The 22,511-nt window shown below is 49.1% G+C and overlaps 1 protein-coding gene across 1 annotated transcript in view; it reads left to right on the top strand.

Annotated features, from left to right (window-relative positions):
• hk1 (hexokinase 1) overlaps positions 1-22,511 on the top strand; it is a 154,093-nt gene that overhangs the window by 102,257 nt on the left and 29,325 nt on the right. Inside the window, exons 11-13 of the mRNA XM_070876301.1 lie at positions 1,064-1,212; positions 7,031-7,150; positions 7,304-7,399. Of these exons, the coding sequence (XP_070732402.1) occupies positions 1,064-1,212; positions 7,031-7,150; positions 7,304-7,399 (365 nt within the window). The remainder of the gene's footprint in view (positions 1-1,063; positions 1,213-7,030; positions 7,151-7,303; positions 7,400-22,511) is intronic.

Here is a 22,511-nt window from a genome sequence, read left to right as displayed (position 1 = left end):
TGGGCCACCAGGGAGGGTTGCAGCCGGGCCAGTGGCCTGGCACCCAAGAGAGGGTGCCAGGCTGCCTGTTGGCGGCCCGGGGAATAATTGTCAGCCTGGCATGCCAATTGGCCGACAAAAGAAACATGGCGGCAGCGGCAGTCGGTCCTCCCCTTTAATGGGAGCCGCACCACCATTTTACACCCGGACTACAGCCTCACTGCACCGGCAGCAAAAAGCAGCTTTTAGCACCATGCGGCAGGAGGAAGATTTTTTTAGGCGGAATTTCGTCATCGTGAGGTGGGGTGGGGGGCGTGGGAGGGGACATGTGACGCACTTAGGACAGATCGGCAGTTGTGGGAGCGGGAGTGGCTGTGGGATACCGCAAGAGCAGAATTTAAACAATGGTGGCCGTTATATAAAAAAGACAGTGACCATTGCACTCAGCAGCATGGCCGCTGATTTCCGGTGGTAACAGGCCTTAAGGGAAGGGGCAATTCCAGCCCCTACATGTTTTACCACAAGGGGCTATTGAGGCAGAGACTCTTTTACTATTTAAAAGGGAATTGGATAAAGCATTGGAAAGGATAATATAAAACGACAGCAGAGCGGGATTAGAGGGGACAACTCCAGTTGAAGAGCTAGCACCAGCACAGGCCCGATGATACAAATGCCCTTTTGTGCTGAAATTGCCATAATTCTTTGCAATAGCCTGAGAGCCAACAGGCAAGCACGACATAGAGAGAGCATGCTCTTATGTAGCGCCTTATCACATCCTCACAATTTTCAAAGAGCTTCATAAGTAATGAATTAATAACAGCTTCTCGAAACAAAAATTAATCGCATAAAACTTGAGGACTTTGAGATGTGACAAGGTGCTCTATAAATGTACCTATGCCTTTATTTTTTTCTTATTTACATAGGTACCAAGAATTATTGATGCAGTGTGAAAATTTTGTACCAGTCCAAAATATTATCCAAAAGAAAACCATAGTTATTTTTTACCTTTAATGAAGTAAACCTGATTTTTACAAAAGCAAGGATCAAAAGCATGTACTAAATTTCTTCAATATTTGTTCAACAGAAAATGGGGATTTTGTGGCCCTTGACCTTGGTGGAACCAACTTCCGTGTTCTACTTGTGAAGATTCGTAGTGGCAAGAGGCGAACAGTTGAAATGCACAACAAGATCTATGCTATTCCCTTGGAGGTAATGCAAGGAACAGGTGAAGAGGTAAGCAATTTTCTTGGTAATTCAGTGTGTAATACCAAGGGGTCTCAGTATCTCTAACAGTGTGGGACTCTCTAATCTTAGAGGCATAGAGGTTTACAGCACAGCGGGTGGCCGTTCAGCCCATTGCGCCTGTGCCAGCTCTTTGGAAGAGCAATCCCCAAACTAATCCTACTTCTCTGCTCTCTACCCATAGGGCTCAATTTTTCCCAGTGACTTGCGCCGTTTTTTTGGCGCAGGCCACTTTTTTTGCCCTAAGTTTAAAAAAAAACCCAGTTTCCCCGATCAATTTGCACCAGCTTAACTCAGTTACGATTTTTTTAGGTACGTTTTTTTTTCAGCCAAACCTGCCACCCGCGCCAACTCTGGCAAATTTGGCCAGCTGAGAGTTACTCCAGTTCTTCTTCGGCCAGCGTATGTAGCCTCTGGGGAGTTAAGGAAATCGGCGCAGGTAAAATAATCGACGCAGGTTAGCGCAGCTAATGCCTGGACAGCAGCAGCAAGAGAGAGGGGGAGGGGGGAAGCCTTTCGGTATAGTTAGGTGCAGGAACCTGGAGGGAGGAGGCCATTCGGCCTGGGATAGGTGCAGGTAGAACGGACCGGGAGGCCATTCGGCCTGGGATAGGTGCGGGGGAGCGGACCGGGAGGTCGGCCTGGGATAGGTGCGGGGGAGCGGACCGGGAGGCCACTCGGCCTGGGATAGGTGTGGGGGAGCGGACCGGGAGGCCACTCGGCCTGGGATAGGTGCGGGGGAGCGGACCGGGAAGTCGGCCTGGGATAGGTGCGGGGGAGCGGACCGGGAGGCCACTCGGCCTGGGATAGGTGTGGGGGAGCAGACTGGGAGGCCACTCGGCCTGGGATAGGTGCGGGGGAGCAGACCGGGAGGCCACTCGGCCTGGGATAGGTGCGGGGGAGCGGACCCGGGAGGCCACTCGGCCTGGGATAGGTGCAGGGGAGCGGACCGGGAAGTCGGCCTGGGATAGGTGCGGGGGAGCAGACCGGGAGGCCACTCAGCCTGGGAAGGTGCGGGGGAGCAGACCGGGAGGCCACTCGGCCTGGGATAAATGTGGGACCGGGAGGGACCTCAGTCAGGGCTAGGTACGGTAGGAGCAGACCGGGAGGCCCTTTGGCCTGGAATAGGAGCGGGGATTGGCACGGTGGGGGGGGAGGGGGGGACTTTAATCATTTAATGGAGGTAAGTTGCTGCAATGTATTTTAATGTGCTTGTGCAGGTTGCAAGCTGGCTGTATGTTTCACTTTCCAGCCTCAACCAGGCATTGTGTCCCTGGTTACTGTGGCAACCCAATCTTTTTGGCGCAGATCAAAGCTCCAACCCCAAAACTAAAGGACAAGCTAGGCTGCACCAACTGGGACTGGGAGAAATTTAGAACTCAGCAGAGGAGGACAAAGGGTTTGATTAGGGCAGGGAAAATGGAGTACGAGAAGAAGCTTGCAAGGAACATTAAGGCGGATTGCAAAAGTTTCTATAGGTATGTAAAGAGAAAAAGGTTAGTAAAGACAAACGTAGGTCCCCTGCAGTCAGAATCAGGGGAAGTCATAACAGGGAACAAAGAAATGGCAGACCAATTGAACAAGTACTTTGGTTCGGTATTCACTAAGGAGGATACAAACAACCTTCCGGATATAAAAGGGGTCAGAGGGTCTAGTAAGGAGGGGGAACTGAGGGAAATCTTTATTAGTCGGGAAATTGTGTTGGGGAAATTGATGGGATTGAAGGCCGATAAATCCCCAGGGCCTGATGGACTGCATCCCAGAGTACTTAAGGAGGTGGCCTTGGAAATAGCGGATGCATTGACAGTCATTTTCATACATTCCATTGACTCTGGATCAGTTCCTATCAAGTGGAGGGTAGCCAATGTAACCCCACTTTTTAAAAAAGGAGGGAGAGAGAAAACAGGGAATTATAGACCGGTCAGCCTGACCTCAGTAGTGGGTAAAATGATGGAATCAATTTATTAAGGATGTCATAGCAGTGCATCTGGAAAATGGTGACATGATAGGTCCAAGTCAGCATGGATTTGTGAAAGAGAAATCATGCTTGACAAATCTTCTGGAATTTTTTGAGGATGTTTCCAGTAAAGTGGACAAAGGAGAACAAGTTGATGTGGTATATTTGAACTTTCAGAAGGCTTTCGACAAGGTCCCACACAAGAGATTAACGTGCAAAGTTAAAGCACATGGGATTGGGGGTAGTGTGCTGACATGGATTGAGAACTGGTTGTCAGACAGGAAGCAAAGAGTAGGAGTAAACGGGTACTTTTCAGAATGGCAGGCAGTGACTAGTGGGGTGCCGCAAGGTTCTGTGCTGGGGCCCCAGCTGTTTACATTGTACATTAATGATTTAGACGAGGGGATTAAATGCAGTATCTCCAAATTTGCGGATGACACTAAGTTGGGTGGCAGTGTGAGCTGCGAGGAGGATGCTATTAGGCTGCAGAGTGACTTGGATAGGTTAGGTGAGTGGGCAAATGCATGGCAGATGAAGTATAATGTGGATAAATGTGAGGTTATCCACTTTGGTGGTAAAAACAGAGAGACAGACTATTATTTGAATGGTGACAGATTAGGAAAAGGGAAGGTGCAACGAGACCTGGGTGTCATGGTACATCAGTCATTGAAGGTTAGCATGCAGGTACAGCAGGCGGTTAAGAAAGCAAATGGCATGTTGGCCTTCATAGCGAGGGGATTTGAATACAGGGGCAGGGAGGTGTTGCTACAGTTGTACAGGGCCTTGGTGAGGCCACACCTGGAGTATTGTGTACAGTTTTGGTCTCCTAACTTGAGGAAGGACATTCTTGCTATTGAGGGAGTGCAGCGAAGATTCACCAGACTGATTCCCGGGATGGCGGGACTGACCTATCAAGAAAGACTGGATCAACTGGGCTTGTATTCACTGGAGTTCAGAAGAATGAGAGGGGACCTCATGGAAACGTTTAAAATTCTGACGGGTTTAGACAGGTTAGATGCAGAAAGAATGTTGGGGAAGTCCAGAACCAGGGGTCACAGTCTGAGGATAAGGGATAAGCCATTTAGGACCGAGATGAGGAGAAACTTCTTCACCCAGAGAGTGGTGAACCTGTGGAATTCTCTACCACAGAAAGTAGTTGAGGCCAATTCACTAAATATATTCAAAAGGGAGTTAGAGGAAGTCCTTACTACTCGGGGAATCAAGGGTTATGGCGAGAAAGCAGGAAGGGGGTACTGAAGTTTCATGTTCAGCCATGAACTCATTGAATGGCGGTGCAGGCTAGAAGGGCTGAATGGCCTGCTCCTGCACCTATTTTCTATGTTTCTATGTAAAATGAAGAAATTAAACGGGGAAACTTGGAACATTTTTTTTTGGCGTATTTGGGCCTCCAAAAAACAGGCTTCAAGTACGCCAAAAAAAAGGCTTTGGGGAAAATTGAGCCCATAGTTCTATTAAAATATGTCATGCCTCATTTCTGGAGTAGCAGGTTAGTAGCAGGTATCTAACTCACACCAGTACTCGCCCACTAAAACTGCTTGTCGTTGAAATTGGGCCGTATATCTTCCCAAAGTCTCTTACAGTCCACCTCAGTTTTCCAAACACCCTACTTTTGTGTTATAGGCACATTTCAAGATTGTTTTCCCCATATCCATGTCCAAATTGAACAAAAGTGGACCCAGAGCTGACCCTAACGGTACACCACCACCAACCCTTCTCCAATCCAAACAAGAACCAGCAACCCTAACTCTCTTTATCCTCTCAGTAACCATTTTTCTATCTATATTTCCTCATACCATATGTCTGAATTTTTGTAATAAGCCTTTTGTGAGACACCTTATTGAACACTTTCTAAAAATTCACGTCTACTGCATTCCCTTGATCCATTCAGTTAATTCTTCAAATATCTCTATTAAATCAGGCATAACTTGCCTTTAATAAATCTGTGCTGGCTATCCCTGATTAACTCATGCATTGTTAAATGCTTACTAATTTTATCTCAAGGAATGGATTCTAATTAGGGTCCGAACTTGGTGAAAGCCAAGTGCCACCCAAACGACCGCCGAGAGAGCTGGCAGTACTTTACCAGGAAGATTCCTCTCAAAAGATATGGCAGTACTGCCCAGCGGCAGAATAACGACTTACGCCGTGAATCTGGGCGGCAGCGGGCGGGAGCTCCCAATCTCGGCGGTAAATGCGATCCCCGCTGAGGATTGAGTCGGGCCCAGGGAGGGGGAAGCACATAAAAATAAAAATTTTCACCAAAAAACCCTCGAATGCCTTCAGGGGACCCCATACACAAGTCGCTGAAAAGAAGTTCACTAACCTTTTTTTGCAGGTCTTCTTACTTACCGTTGGGGTTAGATCTGCCTCCATGCAATAGTACTTCCCCCTGCAGCCACCGACTCCCACCCACACCAATATGGCAACTCGGCGGGCGGGCGGGAGGTCACTTAGCGACTTGTGCACCAGCGGGCGGTTCCCAGCGGTACTCTCCTCCCGCCGACGTGTCGAAATCTCGACTCCCAATAAACGACTCCGACACCTTCAGCTCCGGCAGAAGTTTCTTTAATTTACTTGCAGCAAGGGGAAAGGTCTCACCCAGTCAAAGGCTAGGTGGAGACCCCCCGAAATGGTACAATTTCACGAGATATTTATAACAGTAAAACCTAAGTTATGGCCTCTCCCTGTGTATTGGCTCTGTCTCGCAGTCAGTGAATATAAAGAAAGAATTAATTACTACATCCTTGTCCTGACATGGTTTCCAGATATTTCCTTTTGTCAGGGTTATTAGTTGGCCAGCCGGCCATCATTCGATGAGAGTGTGGTAATGAGCTATTACCTGCCTTGCATTGTGTCAGGATTGTCCAGTTTCCTGGTCAGTTATCTTTTTGCATCAAATGGATGAGGTCTCTACAAGAGATAATGGCTGGTGGTTTGAGTACTTCAAAAAGGGTGGGGTGGAGTGGAACTGGTGTTGTATAGACAATACAGTGGGGGGTACTTGTCTCAGCAGGACTTGCCTCCTAGCTGTCTGGTGGCTATCAGCCATTTCAAGCCAGGTTTAGCTGTTTGTGCAAACCGACTGCTTGTTGCAGAAATTTCTGGAAGGACCATTTTGTTTTATATTAAAAGGGCACAAAAATACAGTGTGGTACAGCTTAGATAAAAATACATTTCCACAGGCGGGAGACCTAAAGGAAACTGTCATCGAGGGGAGACCGCCCAAAAAACCCGCCAGCAGCCAGTGGCAGTGAGCGGTAAGGCCACCAAGTTTGGGCCCTAAGAGTTTGTCCACAGCTGACATTAGACTATAGTTACCCAGTTTATCCTTCTCTCCCTTCTTGAACAAAGTTGTTACATTGGCCACTCTCGAGTCATACAGCACACCTGCATATTTAAGGAAGGTTGAAAAGGAGGGTTATCCACCAGCCCCTGTTGGGTCTGTTAAAGAGCCAATAGGAAAGGATCAGCATTTTCTGCTGTCTTTGATGGCAGATCTTGTCAGCCACAAAACATCAGATCCCAGATGCGTTCAGAAAAGTGCAGTTCACCTCCCTTACATTGATAACATGCACTCAGCAGCGAGAGCACCATGTGCCTGTTACCGACAACACCGAATCAACATACACACACCATTAAACGTAAACTGCCTTCATTGAGTCTTTATCTAGATTCTCGATTAACATCCTGTTGGCTGGAGAAAAAAACTGCACTAGGCAGGGTCTGACTAAAGAATAAAGAGGGGAGGAGGATATTGAGAAGAATCGTGCTTATTGTGTGCTGATAATCTACCAATAATAATCAGGTGATTTTGATTTTTCTTATTTTCAGCTATTTGACCACATTGTTTCATGCATCTCAGACTTCCTCGATTACATGGGTATGAAAGGTGCTCGACTTCCTCTTGGTTTCACATTTTCCTTCCCTTGCGAACAGAGGAGTTTAAATGAGGCAAGCCCATTTATATATAAAACTTTAAAAATATTCCATGTTGCTTATACGAATATGGAATGAATGAATGTTGTTTCTAATAGTACACTGCAGTTTTAAAGTGCTTTCCAGACTACCTGTGTAATTATTAAAGTTTTGTTTTGTCTTTCTCAGGGTATTCTTCTTAAATGGACTAAAGGCTTTAAGGCAACTGATTGTGAGGGAGAGGATGTAGTTACTATGCTGAGAGATGCCATTAAAAGGAGAGATGTAAGTTGACAAATTCAAGTCATTTCTCTTTCATACTGCAGGTTGAGCGTCCAGAATCCGGAGTTCCGGAATGTTCCAGACTCCGGACCGATTGGTGGCAGGGTGGTCCGGAATCCGGACCTGCCGACCTCGGGGACCCGCCGCTGCCTGACCTCGGGCCTCACCTCGCTCCGCTCGCCGGCTGCTGCCCTTACCTCGGGGCCCTGCCGCTGCCTGACCTCGGGCCTCACCTTGTCCCGCTCGCCGCTGCTGCCCTTACCTCGGGACCCTGCCGCTGCCTGACCTCGGGCCTCACCTTGTCCCGCTCGCCGCTGCTGCCCTTACCTCGGGGCCCTGCCGCTGCCTGACCTCGGGCCTCACCTTGTCCCGCTCGCCGCTGCTGCCCTTACCTCTGGGCCCTGCCGCTGCCTGACCTCGGGCCTCACCTTGTCCCGCTCGCCGCTGCTGCCCTTACCTCTGGGCCCTGCCGCTGCCTGACCTCGGGCCTCACCTTGTCCCGCTCGCCGCTGCTGCCCTTACCTCTGGGCCCTGCCGCTGCCTGACCTCGGGCCTCACCTTGTCCCGCTCGCCGCTGCTGCCCTTACCTCGGGGCCCTGCCGCTGCCTGACCTCGGGCCTCACCTTGTCCCGCTCGCCGCTGCTGCCCTTACCTCTGGGCCCTGCCGCTGCCTGACCTCGGGCCTCACCTTGTCCCGCTCGCCGCTGCTGCCCTTACCTCTGGGCCCTGCCGCTGCCTGACCTCGGGCCTCACCTTGTCCCGCTCGCCGCTGCTGCCCTTACCTCTGGGCCCTGCCGCTGCCTGACCTCGGGCCTCACCTTGTCCCGCTCGCCGCTGCTGCCCTTACCTCTGGGCCCTGCCGCTGCCTGACCTCGGGCCTCACCTTGTCCCGCTCGCCGCTGCTGCCCTTACCTCGGGGCCCTGCCGCTGCCCGACCTCGGGCCTCACCTCGCTCCGCTCGCCGCTGCTGCCCTTACCTCTGGGCCCTGCCGCTGCCTGACCTCGGGCCTCACCTTGTCCCGCTCGCCGCTGCTGCCCTTACCTCTGGGCCCTGCCGCTGCCTGACCTCGGGCCTCACCTTGTCCCGCTCGCCGCTGCTGCCCTTACCTCGGGGCCCTGCCGCTGCCTGACCTCGGGCCTCACCTTGTCCCGCTCGCCGCTGCTGCCCTTACCTCGGGGCCCTGCCGCTGCCTGACCTCGGGCCTCACCTTGTCCCGCTCGCCGCTGCTGCCCTTACCTCGGGGCCCTGCCGCTGCCTGACCTCGGGCCTCACCTCGCTCCGCTCGCCGCTGCTGCCCTTATCTCGGGGCCTTGCCGCTGCCCGACCTCGGGCCTCACCTTGTCCCGCTCGCCGCTGCTGCCCTTACCTCGGGGCCCTGCCGCTGCCTGACCTCGGGCCTCACCTTGTCCCGCTCGCCGCTGCTGCCCTTACCTCGGGGCCCTGCCGCTGCCTGACCTCGGGCCTCACCTCGCTCCGCTCGCCGCTGCTGCCCTTATCTCGGGGCCCTGCCGCTGCCCGACCTCGGGCCTCACCTTGCCGCCGCTGACCTTGCCATGCTTGCCGGCGCTGTCCTTACCTCACCGGCCCGCCCCAACACCTCCTCTGCGACGGGGCCCGTCGGCCCAAAGCGCACCACGGCAGCGGGGCCCCGCCGGAACAACTCCTCGGCAGCTGGGCCCCGCCCGACGACCACCTGGATGGGGCCAGCGACCCAAAAAGCTCCTCGGAGAGCAACCCGCCCGCGCCCCCCCCCCCTTGACAGAAATATCCAAACCTGGGCTCGGGTGTTACCGAGGCTGCCGGATACGGGACGCTCAACTGTGTATTATATTTTGGTTGTATCTTTCTTTTTTTTAATAAATAATCATTATATAGACCACTATAGGAGCACAGAAGCAGGAGTTGATCATTTGGTCTATTGAATATTCTCCATGATACATAGAATATACAGCACAGAATCAGGCCATTTGGCCCAATCAGTCCATGCCAGTGTTTATGCTCCACTCCAGCCTTAGATTTCCTTCCCTAAAGGACATTAGTGAACCAGATGGGTTTTTACGACAAACCGGTAGTTTTATGGTCACCATTATTGATACTAGTTTTTTTTAAATTCCAGATTTATTTAATTAACTAAATTTAAATTCCCAGCTGCTGTGGTGGGATTTGAACTCTGTCTCTGGATCATTAGTCCAGGCCTCTGGGTTACTAATACAAAAGCAAAATATTGTGGATGCTGGAAATCTGAAATAAAAAGAGAAAATGCTGGAAATACACAGCAGGTCAGGCAGCATCTGTGGAGTGAGAAACAAGGTAACATTTCAGGTCGATGGCCCTTCATCAGAACTGGAAAATGTTAGAGATGTAACAGGTAGGGGCAGGGAAAGGGGGGAGGGGAGGAAAGAACAAATGGGAAGGTCTGTGATAGGGTAGAAGGCAGAAGAGATTAAGAGGTAAAAGGAGATGGTAATGGGACAAGTTAAGAAACAAAAGATGAGTCTAGATCGGGCGTAAATGGAAAAATCATCAACAGCTGCCTTGGGCAAGAGAGAAAGAAACAGGAAAAAAAGAGAGAAAAAAATTGGGGCAGGGGTTACGGTCTGAAATTGTTGAACTCGATGTTGAGTCCAGAAGGCTGTAAAGTGCCTAATCGAAAGATGAGGTGCATTGGACTTCATTGGAACAGTGTAAGAGGCCGAGGACGGAGAGATCAGAGTGGGAGTGGAGTGGAGAATTAAAATGACAGGCGACCGGAAGCTCGGGGTCACGCTTGTGGACTGAACGGAGATATTCTGCAAAGCGGTCACCCAAAATCTGCGTTTGGTCTCTCCAATGTAGAGGAGACCCCATCGTGAGCAGCAAATACAGTATACTAAATTGAAAGAAGTACAAGTAAATGGCTTTTCCACCTGGAATAAGTGTTTGGCGCTCTGGACAGTGGGAAGGGAGGAGGTAAAAGGTCAGGTGTTACATCTCCTGCACTTCCACGGGAAGGTGGCGTGGGAAAGGGAGAGGGTGCTAGGGGTGAATAAGGAATGGACCAGGGTGTCGCGGAATGAGTGGTCCCTTCGGAATGCTGAAAGGGGAGGGGAGAGAAAGATGTATTTGGTGCTGGAGGTATCGGAAATGGCAGAGGATGATCCGTTTAATATGGTGGGGTGAAAGGTGAGACAAGGGAAACCATTTAAAGAATTAATACATAATTTACAACAAATGCATATTCCTTTTAAGGCACAAAAACTCCACAGTAAGAGTCATCATCGTCATCATAGGCAGTCCCTTGAACGAAGATGACTTGCTTCCACATGAGATCACAGATGTTTCAATGAAGGACCCGATATTCCAGTCCTGAACTCCAATTGAGTGGGTGGAAGATGCCTGTGTGTGGATTTTTTTTAACGTGTGGTGACCGTTACACATCAGCCACCATATAGGCTTGACAGAGCTAGGCCTTTATCCAGTGGCAAGAGTTAACCAGGACGACTGGAGACCTGCTCTGCTGCATGGACCTAGCACACACATCGCAGTGTGGGCTGGCCTGTGCTGCCCTGGGCCCTCTGCTCTTCTGGGCCCCTCATTTGCCGCACCTCCCCCAAGATCTCTTGCCGCTCCTCCACCACAAACATTCGCTGCACCTCCACCACGATTACTAGTGGATGAGTCAACGTCAAGACATATCCAAGCCTGGAAAAATGGATGTAGGTTCCTGAGAGATGGGGCTCCTCTGGTATATCAATGTCAATTAAAGGACACTGGGGCATATCCGTGTTAGTTAAAGGGATACAGGGGCATATCCGTATTAGTTAAGTTAGCGTAGTGATGTGTCATGGGTAACCATAAGCTGTTAGATTGTATCAGGGAAGGATTTCCTCGAGCTTTTCCCTGATATTGGCCAGTTTTATGTGTGGCACAGGACTGAGCAGTTGGGAGACATCACTGCCAGTGAATGGGGGAAGCATTGATAGGCCAGGAAGAGTGGTCCAACCGTGGCTAACAAGAAGTTAAAAATAGTATTCGATCGAAGGAAGAGGCTTATAATGTTGCCAAAAAGAGCCGTAAGCCTCAGGATTGGAAGGATTTTAGAATTCAGCAAAGGAGGAGCAAGAAATTGATAAAGAAAGGGAAAATAGAATGAGAGTAAACTAGTGAGAGACATAAAAACAGACTGAAAGCTTCTATAGGTATGCAAAAAGGAAAAGATTAGCAAAAGTAAATGTGGGTCCCCTACAGGCTGTGACAGGAAAAATTATAATGGGAAATAAGGAAATAGCAGAGAAATTAAACAAACACTTTGTGCCAGTCTTCACGAAAGAAGACGCAAAAAACCTCCTGGAAATAGTGGAGAATCAAGCGTGAATGAGGAACTGAAAGAAAGTAGTACAGGTGCGACGTCCAAAATTCTGAGTTCCAGAATCTGGAATGTTCCGAAATCCGGACTCCTCGGCCTGACCACCTCTGGCCGCCCGACCCCTGGCTGCCTGACCTCCGGCCACCCGATCTCCCTCAGCCACCGGCCGCCCGGCCTCGGCCCAGCCTCCCCCCACCTCTACCTGCCTGACCTGCCCTGGTCTCGGCCCAACCGACATCCCCGATCTCCGGCAGCCCGTCTGTTCCCCTCCCCCCCCCCCCCCCCCCCCAAACCGGCCCGACTGAGTCCCAGAACTCCAGTGGCCCGACCGCCCCCCCCCCCCCCACCCCAACCTACCTTCCTCGGTCCAGGCAAAGACATCCCGGAATCCGGAATGGCCTCGGTCCTGAGGTTTCTGAATTTCGGACGTCACACCTGTATCAGTAAAGAAAAATTACTGGAGTAATTAATGGGACTGAAAGCCGATAAATCCCCTCGACCTGATGGCCTGCATCCTAGGGTTTTGAAAGAGGTGGCTATAGAGATAGTGGATGCATTGGTTGTCATCTTCCAAAATTCCATAGATTCTAGAACGGTTCCTGCAGATTGGAAGGTAACTAATGTAACCCAGCTATTTAAGAAAGGAGGCGGGGAGAAAACAGGAATCCACAGACCAGTTTGCCTGACATAGGTCGTAGGAAAATACTTGAATCTATTAGTAAGGACGTGATAACAGGGTACTTAGCAAATAATAATAGGATTGGGCAGAGTCAACATGGATTTATGAAAGGGAAATCATGTTTGATAAATCTTTGAGTTTTTTGAGGTTGTAATTAGCAGAATAGATAAGTGGGGGGGGGCAGTGGATGTGGTGTATTTGGATTTTCAGAAGGCATTGGATAAGGTGCCACACAGGAGATTATTAAACAAAATTAGGGCTCATGGGATTGGGGGTAATATACTAGAATGGATTGAGGATTGGTTAACGGGCAGAAAACAGAGAGTAGGAATAAACGGGTCATTTTCGGGTTGGCAGGCTGTAACTACTAGGGTACCACAAGGATCAGTGCTTGGGCCCCAGCTATTCACAATCTATATCAATGAGTTAGATGAGGGGACCAAATGTAATATATCCAAGTTTGCTGATGATACAAAGCTAGGTGGGTAAATTGTGAGGAGGATGCAGAGACTTCAAGGGGATATAGACAGGCGAAGTGAATGGGCAAGAACATGGCAAATGGAATATAATGTGGAGAAATGTGAAGTTATCCACTTTGGTAGGAAACATAGAAAAACAGAATATTTTTAAATGGTGAGAGATTGGGAAATGTTGGTGTTCAGAGGGACCTATGTGACCTTGTACACGGATCACTGAAAGTTAACATGCAGATAGAGCAAGCAATTAAGAAAGCAAATGGAATGTTGGCTTTTATTACAAGAGGATTTGAGTTTAAGAGTAAATAGGGTAGAAATTCACCCCCGCGGGAAACGGGGCGCATCTACCGTTTTTCTTGTGTTCTTGTTGCCACAATGGATGCGGCGGCCAATCTTGCCAATTTCAGCTCTTTGTCTTTTTTATTCTGGCGTGACGGAAGTTGGTCATAATGGGGACGCAATGGAATCTTGGCCTTTATTGCAAAGGGGATGGAGTATAAAAGCAGGGAAGTCTTGTTACAGCTGTAACAGGGTATTGGTGAGGCCACGCCTGGAATACTGCATGCAGTTTTGGTTTCCATATTTACAAAAGGATATACATGCTGTGGAGGCAGTTCAGAGAAGGTTCACTAGGTTGATCCCGGGAATGAGGGGGTTGACTTATGAGGAAAGGTTGAGTAAGTTGGGCCTCTACTCATTGGAGTTCAGAAGAATGAGAAGTGATCTTATCTTGATAAGGTGGATGCAGAGAGGATGTTTCCACTGGTGGGGGAAACAAGAACTAGAGGGCATGATCTTAGGATAAGGGGCCGCCCATTTAGAACTGAGACGAGAAGAAATTTCTTCTCTCGGAGGGTTGTGAATCTGTGGAATTTGCTGCCTCTGGGACATTGAATAAATTTAAGACCGAAATAGACAGTTTCTTAAACGATAAGGGGTTATGGGGAGCGGGCAGGGAAGTGGAGCTGAGTCCATGATCAGATCAGCCATGATCTTATTGAATGGCGGAGCAGGCTCGAGGGGCAGTATGGCCTACTCCTGCTCCTATTTCTTATGTTCTTAAGTGGGGCGGGACAGAGTGATCGTCACTAGCAGGGCAGAAGTGGGGACGGAACGGAGTAGCCATTGCTGCCGCTCATCAGCCCCGGGCCGATGGTGTCATCGCGCTGGCACGTCACCACATCTCTCCCCTTCAGCTAACGGGGAGGGCCAATGCGAACTCTGCGTTTTATTTTAGTTAGGTCCACTGGGCCACCAGGAAGGGTTTTGGCCGGGCCAGTGGCCTAGCACTCAAGAGGGGATGCCAGGCTGCCTGTTGGCCAGCCGAACCCGAGGGTATAATTGTCGGGCTGACCAGGCAGTCGGCCGACAATAAAAAAATAAAACAGTGTTGCTGGCAGCGCCACCTCCCCTTTAAGAGTAGCTGTGCCGCCGACCAACAAGGAGTGCACCGACACACAAAGCTGTCGGAGGCACCAAACAGCGGCCGGAAGACATTTGGAGGTGAATTTCGCTTCCGGGGCGGGACATCAGTGGTGCGCGCTCTGATGACACACTGAGGAGGCTTCGGCAGGAGCGGGGTGAATATGGTCACTGCCAGTAAAACGCTTGAGGGCAATTGCGCGAACGACGGACATGCCACGAAAAATCGGTAGCCATTCCACAACGAGCCCTGACTGCCGCTTTCCGGCAGCCAGAGCCCTTAACAAAAGGGACAATTTCAGTCCCAATATGTCTTACTGCAACTATCTTACTGTGACCCTGGTGAGACCACACCTGGAGTATTGTGTACAGTTTTGGTCTCCTTACCTTAGGAAGGATATACTTGCCATAGAGGGAGTGCAACGAAGATTCACCAGACTGATTCTTGGGATGGGGGGATTGTCTACTGAGGAGAGATTGAGTTGACTTTGCCTATATTTTATAGAGTTTAAAAGATTGATAGGTGATCTCATTGAAATATACAACATTCTTACAGGGCTTGACCGGGTAGATGCAGGGAAGATGTTTCCTCTGGCTGAGGAGTCTAGAATCAGGTGCCACAGTCTCAGAATAAGGGGTCGGCCATTTAGGATCGCGATGAGGAAAAATTTCTTCACTCAGAGGCTGGTGAATCTTTGGAATTCTATACCCCAGTGGGCTATGGATGCTCAGTCGTTGAGTATATTCAAAACATAGATCGATAGGGAATCAAGGAATATGGGGAAAGTGGAGTTGAGATAGAAGATCAGCCATGATCCTATTGAATTGTGGAGCAGGCTCTAGGGGCCAAATGGCCTACTCCTGCTCCTAATTCTTATGTTCTTAATTCTATCGTGGTTCTGGGAGGGAAGGGAAGGAGTGAGAGCAGAAGTGCGGGAAATAGAACAGACATGGCTTAAGGCCGTATCAACCACGGTAGAGGGGAATCCTCGGTTGAGGAAGCACTAATATGGAAGGTGCCGTCGTCAGAACAGACAGAGACTGAGAAACTGGGAGAATGGAATGGAGTCTTTACAGGAAGCAGGGTGGGAGGAAGTGTAGTCCAGGTTGCTGTGGGAGTATAATGAATGTTTATCAATAGCCTATCCCCAGAAATGGAGACAACGAATCATAAGATGGTTACAGCACGGAAGAAGGCCATTCGGCCCGTCATGCCCGTGCTGACTTCTCCGCTAATCCCACTCTCCTGCCGTTTTCCTGTAGCCCTGCAATTTTTTTTCCTTCAGATATTTATCCAATTCCCTTTTGAAAGATAAGATTGAGTCTGCCTCCACCATCCTTTCAGGTAGTGAATTCCAGAACCCAACCACTCGCTGCGTAAACAAGATTTTTCTTACATCGCCTTTGGTTCATTTGCCAATCATCTTAAATCTGTGTTCACTGGTTCTCGACCCTTCTGCCAATGAGAAAAGTTGCTCTCTCTCTACTCTACCCAAACCCCTCATGATTTTGAACACCTCTATCAAATCTGCTCTCAATCTTTTCTGCTCCATGACGAACAACCCCAGCTTCTCCAGTCAACGTAACTGAAGTCCCTCATTCCAGGAATCATTCTCGTAAATCTTTTTTGCACTTTTTCTAAGGCCTTCACATCCTTCCTAAAGTATGGTGCCCAGAATTGGACACATTGCTTCAGTTGGGGCCGAACCAGTGTTTCATACAGGTTCATCATAATTTCCACATTTTTGTTCTCTATACCTCTATTTATGAAGCCCAGGATCCCATAAGCCTTTTTAACTGCTTTCTGAACCTGTCCTGCCATCTTCAATGATTTATGCACACATACCCCCAGGTCTCTCTGTTCGTACACTCCCTTTAGGATTGGACCATTTAGTTTATATGTCCTTTCCACATTCTTTCTATCTAAATGTATCACTTCATACTTTTCTGCGTTAAATTTTATCTGCCATGTGTCCGGCCATTTCTCCAGTCTGTCTGTGTTCCTGAAGCCTATCACTCTCCTCACTGTTCACTATTTTATGTCATCTGCAGATTTTGAAATTGTGCCTTATACACCCACATCCAAGTCATTAATATATATCAAGAAAGGTAGTGGTCCTAGAACTGACCCCTGGGGATCATATACCTTCCTCCAGTCCGAAAACAATCGTTCACCACTATTCCTGTTTCCTGTCACTTAGCCAATTTCATATACATGGGCATCAACTTTGTGGCACTTTGTCGAACGCCTTTTGGAAATCCATGTATACCATATCAACCTCATCATCATCATAGGCAGTCCCTCGAAATCGAGCAAGACTTCCACTCAAAGTGAGTTCTTAGGTGACTGAACAGTCCAATATGGGAACCACAGTCTCTGTCACAGGTGGCACAGATAGTCGTTGAAGGAAAGGGTGGGTGGTACTAGTTTGCCGCACGCTCCTTCCGCTGCCTGCGCTTGTTTTCTGCATGCTCTCAGCGACGAGAATCGAGATGTTCAGCGCCCTCCTGGATGCTCTTCCACCACTTAGGGCGGTCTTTGGCCAGAGGCTCCCAGGTGTCAGTGGGGATGATGCATTTTATCAAGGAGGCTTTGAGGGTGTCCTTGAAACGTTTCCTCTGCCCACCTGGTGCTCGCTTGCTGTGTAGGAGTTCCGAGTAGAGCACTTGCTTTGGGAAACTTGTGTCAGGCATGCGAATAATGTGGCCCGCCCAATGGAGTTGGTCTAGTGTGGTCAGTACTTCGATGCTAGGGATGTTGGCCTGGTTGAGGACGCTAACTTTGGTGCGTCTGTCCTCCCAGGGGATTTGCAGGATCTTGCGGAGACATCGTTGGTGGTATTTCTCCAGCGATTAGAGGTGTCTACTGTATATGGTCCACATCTCTGAGCCATACAGGAGGGCGGGTATCACTACAGCCTGTAGACCATGAGCTTGGTGGCAGATTTGAGGGCCTGCTCTTCGAACACTCTCTTCCTCAGGCGACCGAAGGCTGTGCTGGCGTACTGGAGGTGGTGTTGAACCTCGTCATTGATGTCTGCCCTTGCTCCCGAGGTATGGAAAGTAGTCCAGGTTGTCCAGGGCCACACTGTGGATCTTGATAAGTGGGGGGCAGTGCTGTGTGGTGGGGTCAGGTTGGTGGAGGATCTTTGTCTTATGGATGTTTAGTGTAAGGCCTGTGCTTTCGTATGCCTCAGTGAAGATGTTGACTATGATTTGGAGTTCAGTTTCTGAATGTGCGCAGATGCAAGCGTCGTCCGCATACTGTAATTCGACGCCAGAGGTTGGGACGGTTTTGGATCTGGCCTGGAGACGACGACGGTTGAATAGGTTCCCAATGGTTCAGTAGTTTAGTTCCACTCCAGCGGGGAGCTTGTTGAGCGTGAGGTGGAGTATTGCAGCGAGGAAGTCAGAGATGAGGGTTGGCACGATGACACAGCCCTGCTTGACCCCGGTCTGGACGTGGATTGGGTCTGTGATGGATCCATTGGTCAGGATCACGGCTTGCATGTCATTGTGGAGCAGGCGGAGGATGGTGACACACTTTTGGGGGCAGCCGAAACAGAGGAGGACGCTCCATAGTCCCTCGCGGTTGACAGTGTCAAAGGCCTTTGTAAGCTCAAAGAAGGGCCTGCATAAGGGTTGGTGCTGTTCCCTGCATTTTTCTTGCAGCTGTCCCGCCGTAAAGATCATGTCCGTTGTACCCTATAGTGGACAAAATCCACACTGTGACTCAGGGAAGAGCTCCTCAGCCACAGGGAGAAGACGGTTGAGGAGGATTCTAGCGACGACTTTTCCAATGGCTGATAACAGGGAGATTCCTCTGTAGTTGTCGCAGTCGGACTTGTCCCCTTTTTTACAGATGATCACAATTACTGCATCTCTGAGATCTCCCGGTATGCTTTCCTCCTTCCAGCTGAGAGAGAGAGATAAGGTCATGCATTCGTGCCAATAGTGCCTCTTCGCTGTACTTTAGTGCCTCAGCGGGGATTCCATCTGCTCCCGTTGCCTTGTTCTTGAGCTGGCGGATGGCCTTTTCTACCTTGTGCAGGGCTGGGGTTTTGCTGAGATGATGGCGGGTAGCATGCTGCGGGTTGTAGTCGAGGACACTCATTACCCTCATCAACCCTCTTCGTTACCTCATCAAAAAAACTCGATCAAATTGATTAAACACGATTTGCCTTTAACAAATCCGTGCTTGGGTTTCCTTAATTAATCCACATCTATCCAGGTGACTGTTAATTTTGTCCCTGATCACTGTTTCTAAAAGCTTCCCCACTGCTGAGGTTAAACTGACTGACCTGTAGTTGCTGGGTTTATCTTTACACCCTTTTTTGAACAATGGTGCAACATTTGCAATTCTCCAGTTCTCTGACACCCCCCCTGTATCTATGGAGGATTGGAATATTATGACCAATACCTCTGCAATTTCCGCCCTCAATTCCCTCAGCATCCTAGGATGCATCCCATCCGCTCCTGGTGAGTTATCTACTTTTACAGTCAGCCTTTCTAATATCGCTATCAATTTTCATCCTATCAAATGTCACCACTAGCTCTTCCTTCACTGTCTATCGCAGCATCCTCTTCCTTGATGAAGGCAGATGCAAAATACTCATTGGTATCTCCGCCATACCCTCTGCCTCCATGCAAAAGTCTCCTTTTTGGTTATTAATCAGCCCCACCCCTCCTCTTACTACCTGTTTGCTATTTATATGCCAATAGAAGACTTGTGGATCACCTGTTATGTTGGCTCTTTGCCCCTCATTTTATTTTTCACTTCTCTGACCTTTCTATATATAGCCTTATTCTCAGATGTATTTGCAACCTGACATCTGTCATACGCGCTCTTTTTCTGCTTCATCATATTCTCTCTCTCGCCATCCAGGGAGACCTGACTATAGTTGCCCTGCCTTTCCCCCTATTGGGAATGTACCTCAACTGTACCTGAACTATTTCCTCTTTAAAGGCAGCTCATTGTTCCATTAGCGTTTTGCCTGCCAATCTTTGTTTACCTGGGCCAGATCTGTTCTCATCCCACAAATTGGCCTTCCCCCAGTTAAATAATTTTACTCTAGATTGCTCCCTGTCCTTTTCCATAGCTAATCTAAACCTTGTAGATCCAGAAATGCCTCCTCCCTTGTCGGACTGGAAACATACTGATCAAGGAAGTTCTCCTGAACATACTTCAGAAATTCTTACCCTTCTCTGCCCTTTACACTATTACGATCCCAGTATATATTAGGATAGTTCAAGTCCCCCATTATCACTATTTTATAGTTCTTGCACCTCTCTGTAATTTCTCTGCACATTTGCTCCTCCATATCTTTATCACTATTTAGTGGTCTATAGAATACAGCTAGTAGTGTGATGGCACCTTTATTATTTCTTAACTCTAGCCATATAGATTCTGTCCTTGACCCATCCAGGACATCCTCCCTCTCCAGCACTGTAACGTTCTCCTTAACCAATACCCCCACACCACCTCCTATCTTTCCTGAACACCTTATGACCAAGAATATTTAATTCCCAATCCTGCCCTTTTTTGAGCCGGGTCTCAGTTATTGCCACAACATCATATTCCCATGTGGCTATTTGTGCCTGCAGACCACTTACCTTATTTACTATGCTTTGTGTGTTCACATACATACACATTTGACCATCGTGTATTCTGTTAGTTTGACCTCACCTAATACCTTTCTATTTCTTACTTAATGCTCCCTGCCTCTCCCAACCCTTTGAGACCTTTTTTTTCCCAATCTAATGTTATATCCTGGTGCCCATCCCCCTGCCAACAGCACTAGCAATCCTCCCTGCGAGGATATTGGTTGCACCCTGTTGCAGTACAACCTGTCCGGCCTGTACAGGTCCCACCTCCCCCAGAATTAGTCCCAATGCCCCAGGAAGTCAAGGAAGGGAAGGTCCCCCGTGGCCTATATTGGACCCAGCTGCGAACGCAGCATTGATGTGTCGGGTGGCATCGAACTGAGACTTCATGAGAGCAGCCAGAATGTCAAAGCCACCAGACATGGCAGCAGTTTGACGTACATGACAGCAGTAAGAAGCTCCCTGGCCTGTTGCCCAGAGTGAATAAGAGCATTCTGAGCTTCCAGGGCCGCGGCCATCCTCTCCAATCCAGCACCGATGCGCTCGTTCCCTCGCGCCTGTGCTGAAATGGCAGTTGCCACATCACCTGCAGGTTGCAGCATGACGGGTGGATCCACACGGTCACTCTGGGAGTCCACCATCGCCTGCATACTGGCAATGATGGGCTCCATGGAGTGCGCAGAGCTGTCGACTATACGGGAGGCGGACTCCTCAACACTCCATACCACTTCCGACAGACTCTCTGGCATCCTTGTCAGTATCCCCAACATCTGGGAATGCATGGCCTCCACCCTTCTTTCGTAAGTCGCTACATCGATGGCATCGTCTGAGTCCTCCTCGACAGAACTCTGGTGCGGACTCTCCCCCCGGAGCGATGGCACATGAGGTTGCCCTGCCCTGTCACCATGCTGCAGCCCACTAGGCCTCAGTGCAACAACCAGTGCAGATCCCTTTACTACCTTGTCTATATCAGACCGCGCACTCCCAGTATCTGAGTTGGCGCATGTTGGTGGTAGCAGTGACACGTTGGTGCCATCAGTGTCCTCCTCTTCCTCTTCCTCCTCAGTCATATCCCCAAACGATGGAGTGATGTGGATGCTCTCAGCAGGACTTGATCCTCAATGCCTTCACTGCTGCGACTTGATGTCTGCGCTCATGTGAAGAAGGGTCTCATGCAGGCCGCCAGCTGGTCTGCAAGGGCGACTGCGCTGGCTGAGCTGCCACTTGGTCTGTCATACAACACAAGAAATAGGAGCAGGAGTAGGCCATTTGATCCCTCGAGCCTGCTCCGCCACTTAATATCGTGGTTGATCTGATCATGGACTCAGTTCCACTTCCCTGCCAGCTCCCCATAACCCTTTATTCCCTTATCGCTCAAAAGTCTGTCTCTCTCCACCTTAAATATATTCAATGACCCAGCCTCCACAGCTCTCTGGGGCAGAGAATTCCATAGATTTACAACCCTCTCATCTCAGTTTTAAATGGGCGGCCCCTTATTCTGAGACTATGCCTCCTAGTTTTAGTTTCTCCTATGAGTGGAAATATACTCTCTGCATCCAACTTGTCAAGCCCTCTCATTATCTTATATGTTTCGATAAGATCACCTCTCATTCTTCTGAACTCCAATGAGTACAGGCCCAACCTACTCAACCTATCTTCATAAGTCAACCCCCACATCTCTGGAATCAACCTAGTGAACCTTCTCTGAACAGCCTCTAATGCAAGTATATCCTTAAATACAGAGACCAAAACTGCACACAGTACTCCAGGTGTGGCCTCACCAATACCCTGTATAATTGTAGCAGGATTTTCCTGCTTGTATACTTAACCCCCTTGCAATAAAGGCCAACATTCCAATTGCCTCCCTGATTACTTGCTGTACCTACATTCTAACTTTTGGTGTTTCATGCACAAGGACCCCCAGGTCCCTCTGTACTGCAGCACTTTGCAATTTTTCTCCATTTAAATTATAATTTGCTTTTCTATTTTTTTCTGCCAAAGTGGATAACCTCACATTTTCGCACATTAAACTCCCTCTGCCAATTTTTTGCCCATTCACTTAGCCTGTCTATATCCCTTTGCAGATTTTTTGTGTCCTCCTCACAATTTGCTTTCCCACCCATCTTTGAACCATCAGCAAACCTGGCTGCACACACTCGGTCCCTTCATCCAAGTCATTAATATAGATTGCAATTAGTTCAGGCCTCAGCACTGATCCCTGCGGCACCCCACTAGTCACTGTTTGCCAAGCGGAAAATGACCTGTTTATCCCAACTCTCTCTCTTACATAGAAACATAGAAAATAGGTGCAGGAGTAGGCCATTCGGCCCTTCGAGCCTGCACCGCCATTCAATGAGTTCATGGCTGAACATGCAACTTCAGTACCCCATTCCTGCTTTCTCGCCATATCCCTTGATCCCCCTAGTAGTAAGGACTACATCTAACTCCTTTTTGAATATATTTAGTGAATTGGCCTCAACAACTTTCTGTGGTAGAGAATTCTGTTAGTTAGCTAATCCTCTATCCATGCTAATATATTACCCCCAACCCGTGAACTTTTATCTTGTGCAGTAACCTTTTATGTGGCC

Source organism: Pristiophorus japonicus, chromosome 3 (assembly GCF_044704955.1).
Source record: "Pristiophorus japonicus isolate sPriJap1 chromosome 3, sPriJap1.hap1, whole genome shotgun sequence".
Lineage (NCBI taxonomy): Eukaryota > Metazoa > Chordata > Chondrichthyes > Pristiophoridae > Pristiophorus > Pristiophorus japonicus.
Note: the sequence above shows the minus strand (reverse complement) of the source record. Positions and strands in the feature narration are given on the sequence as shown.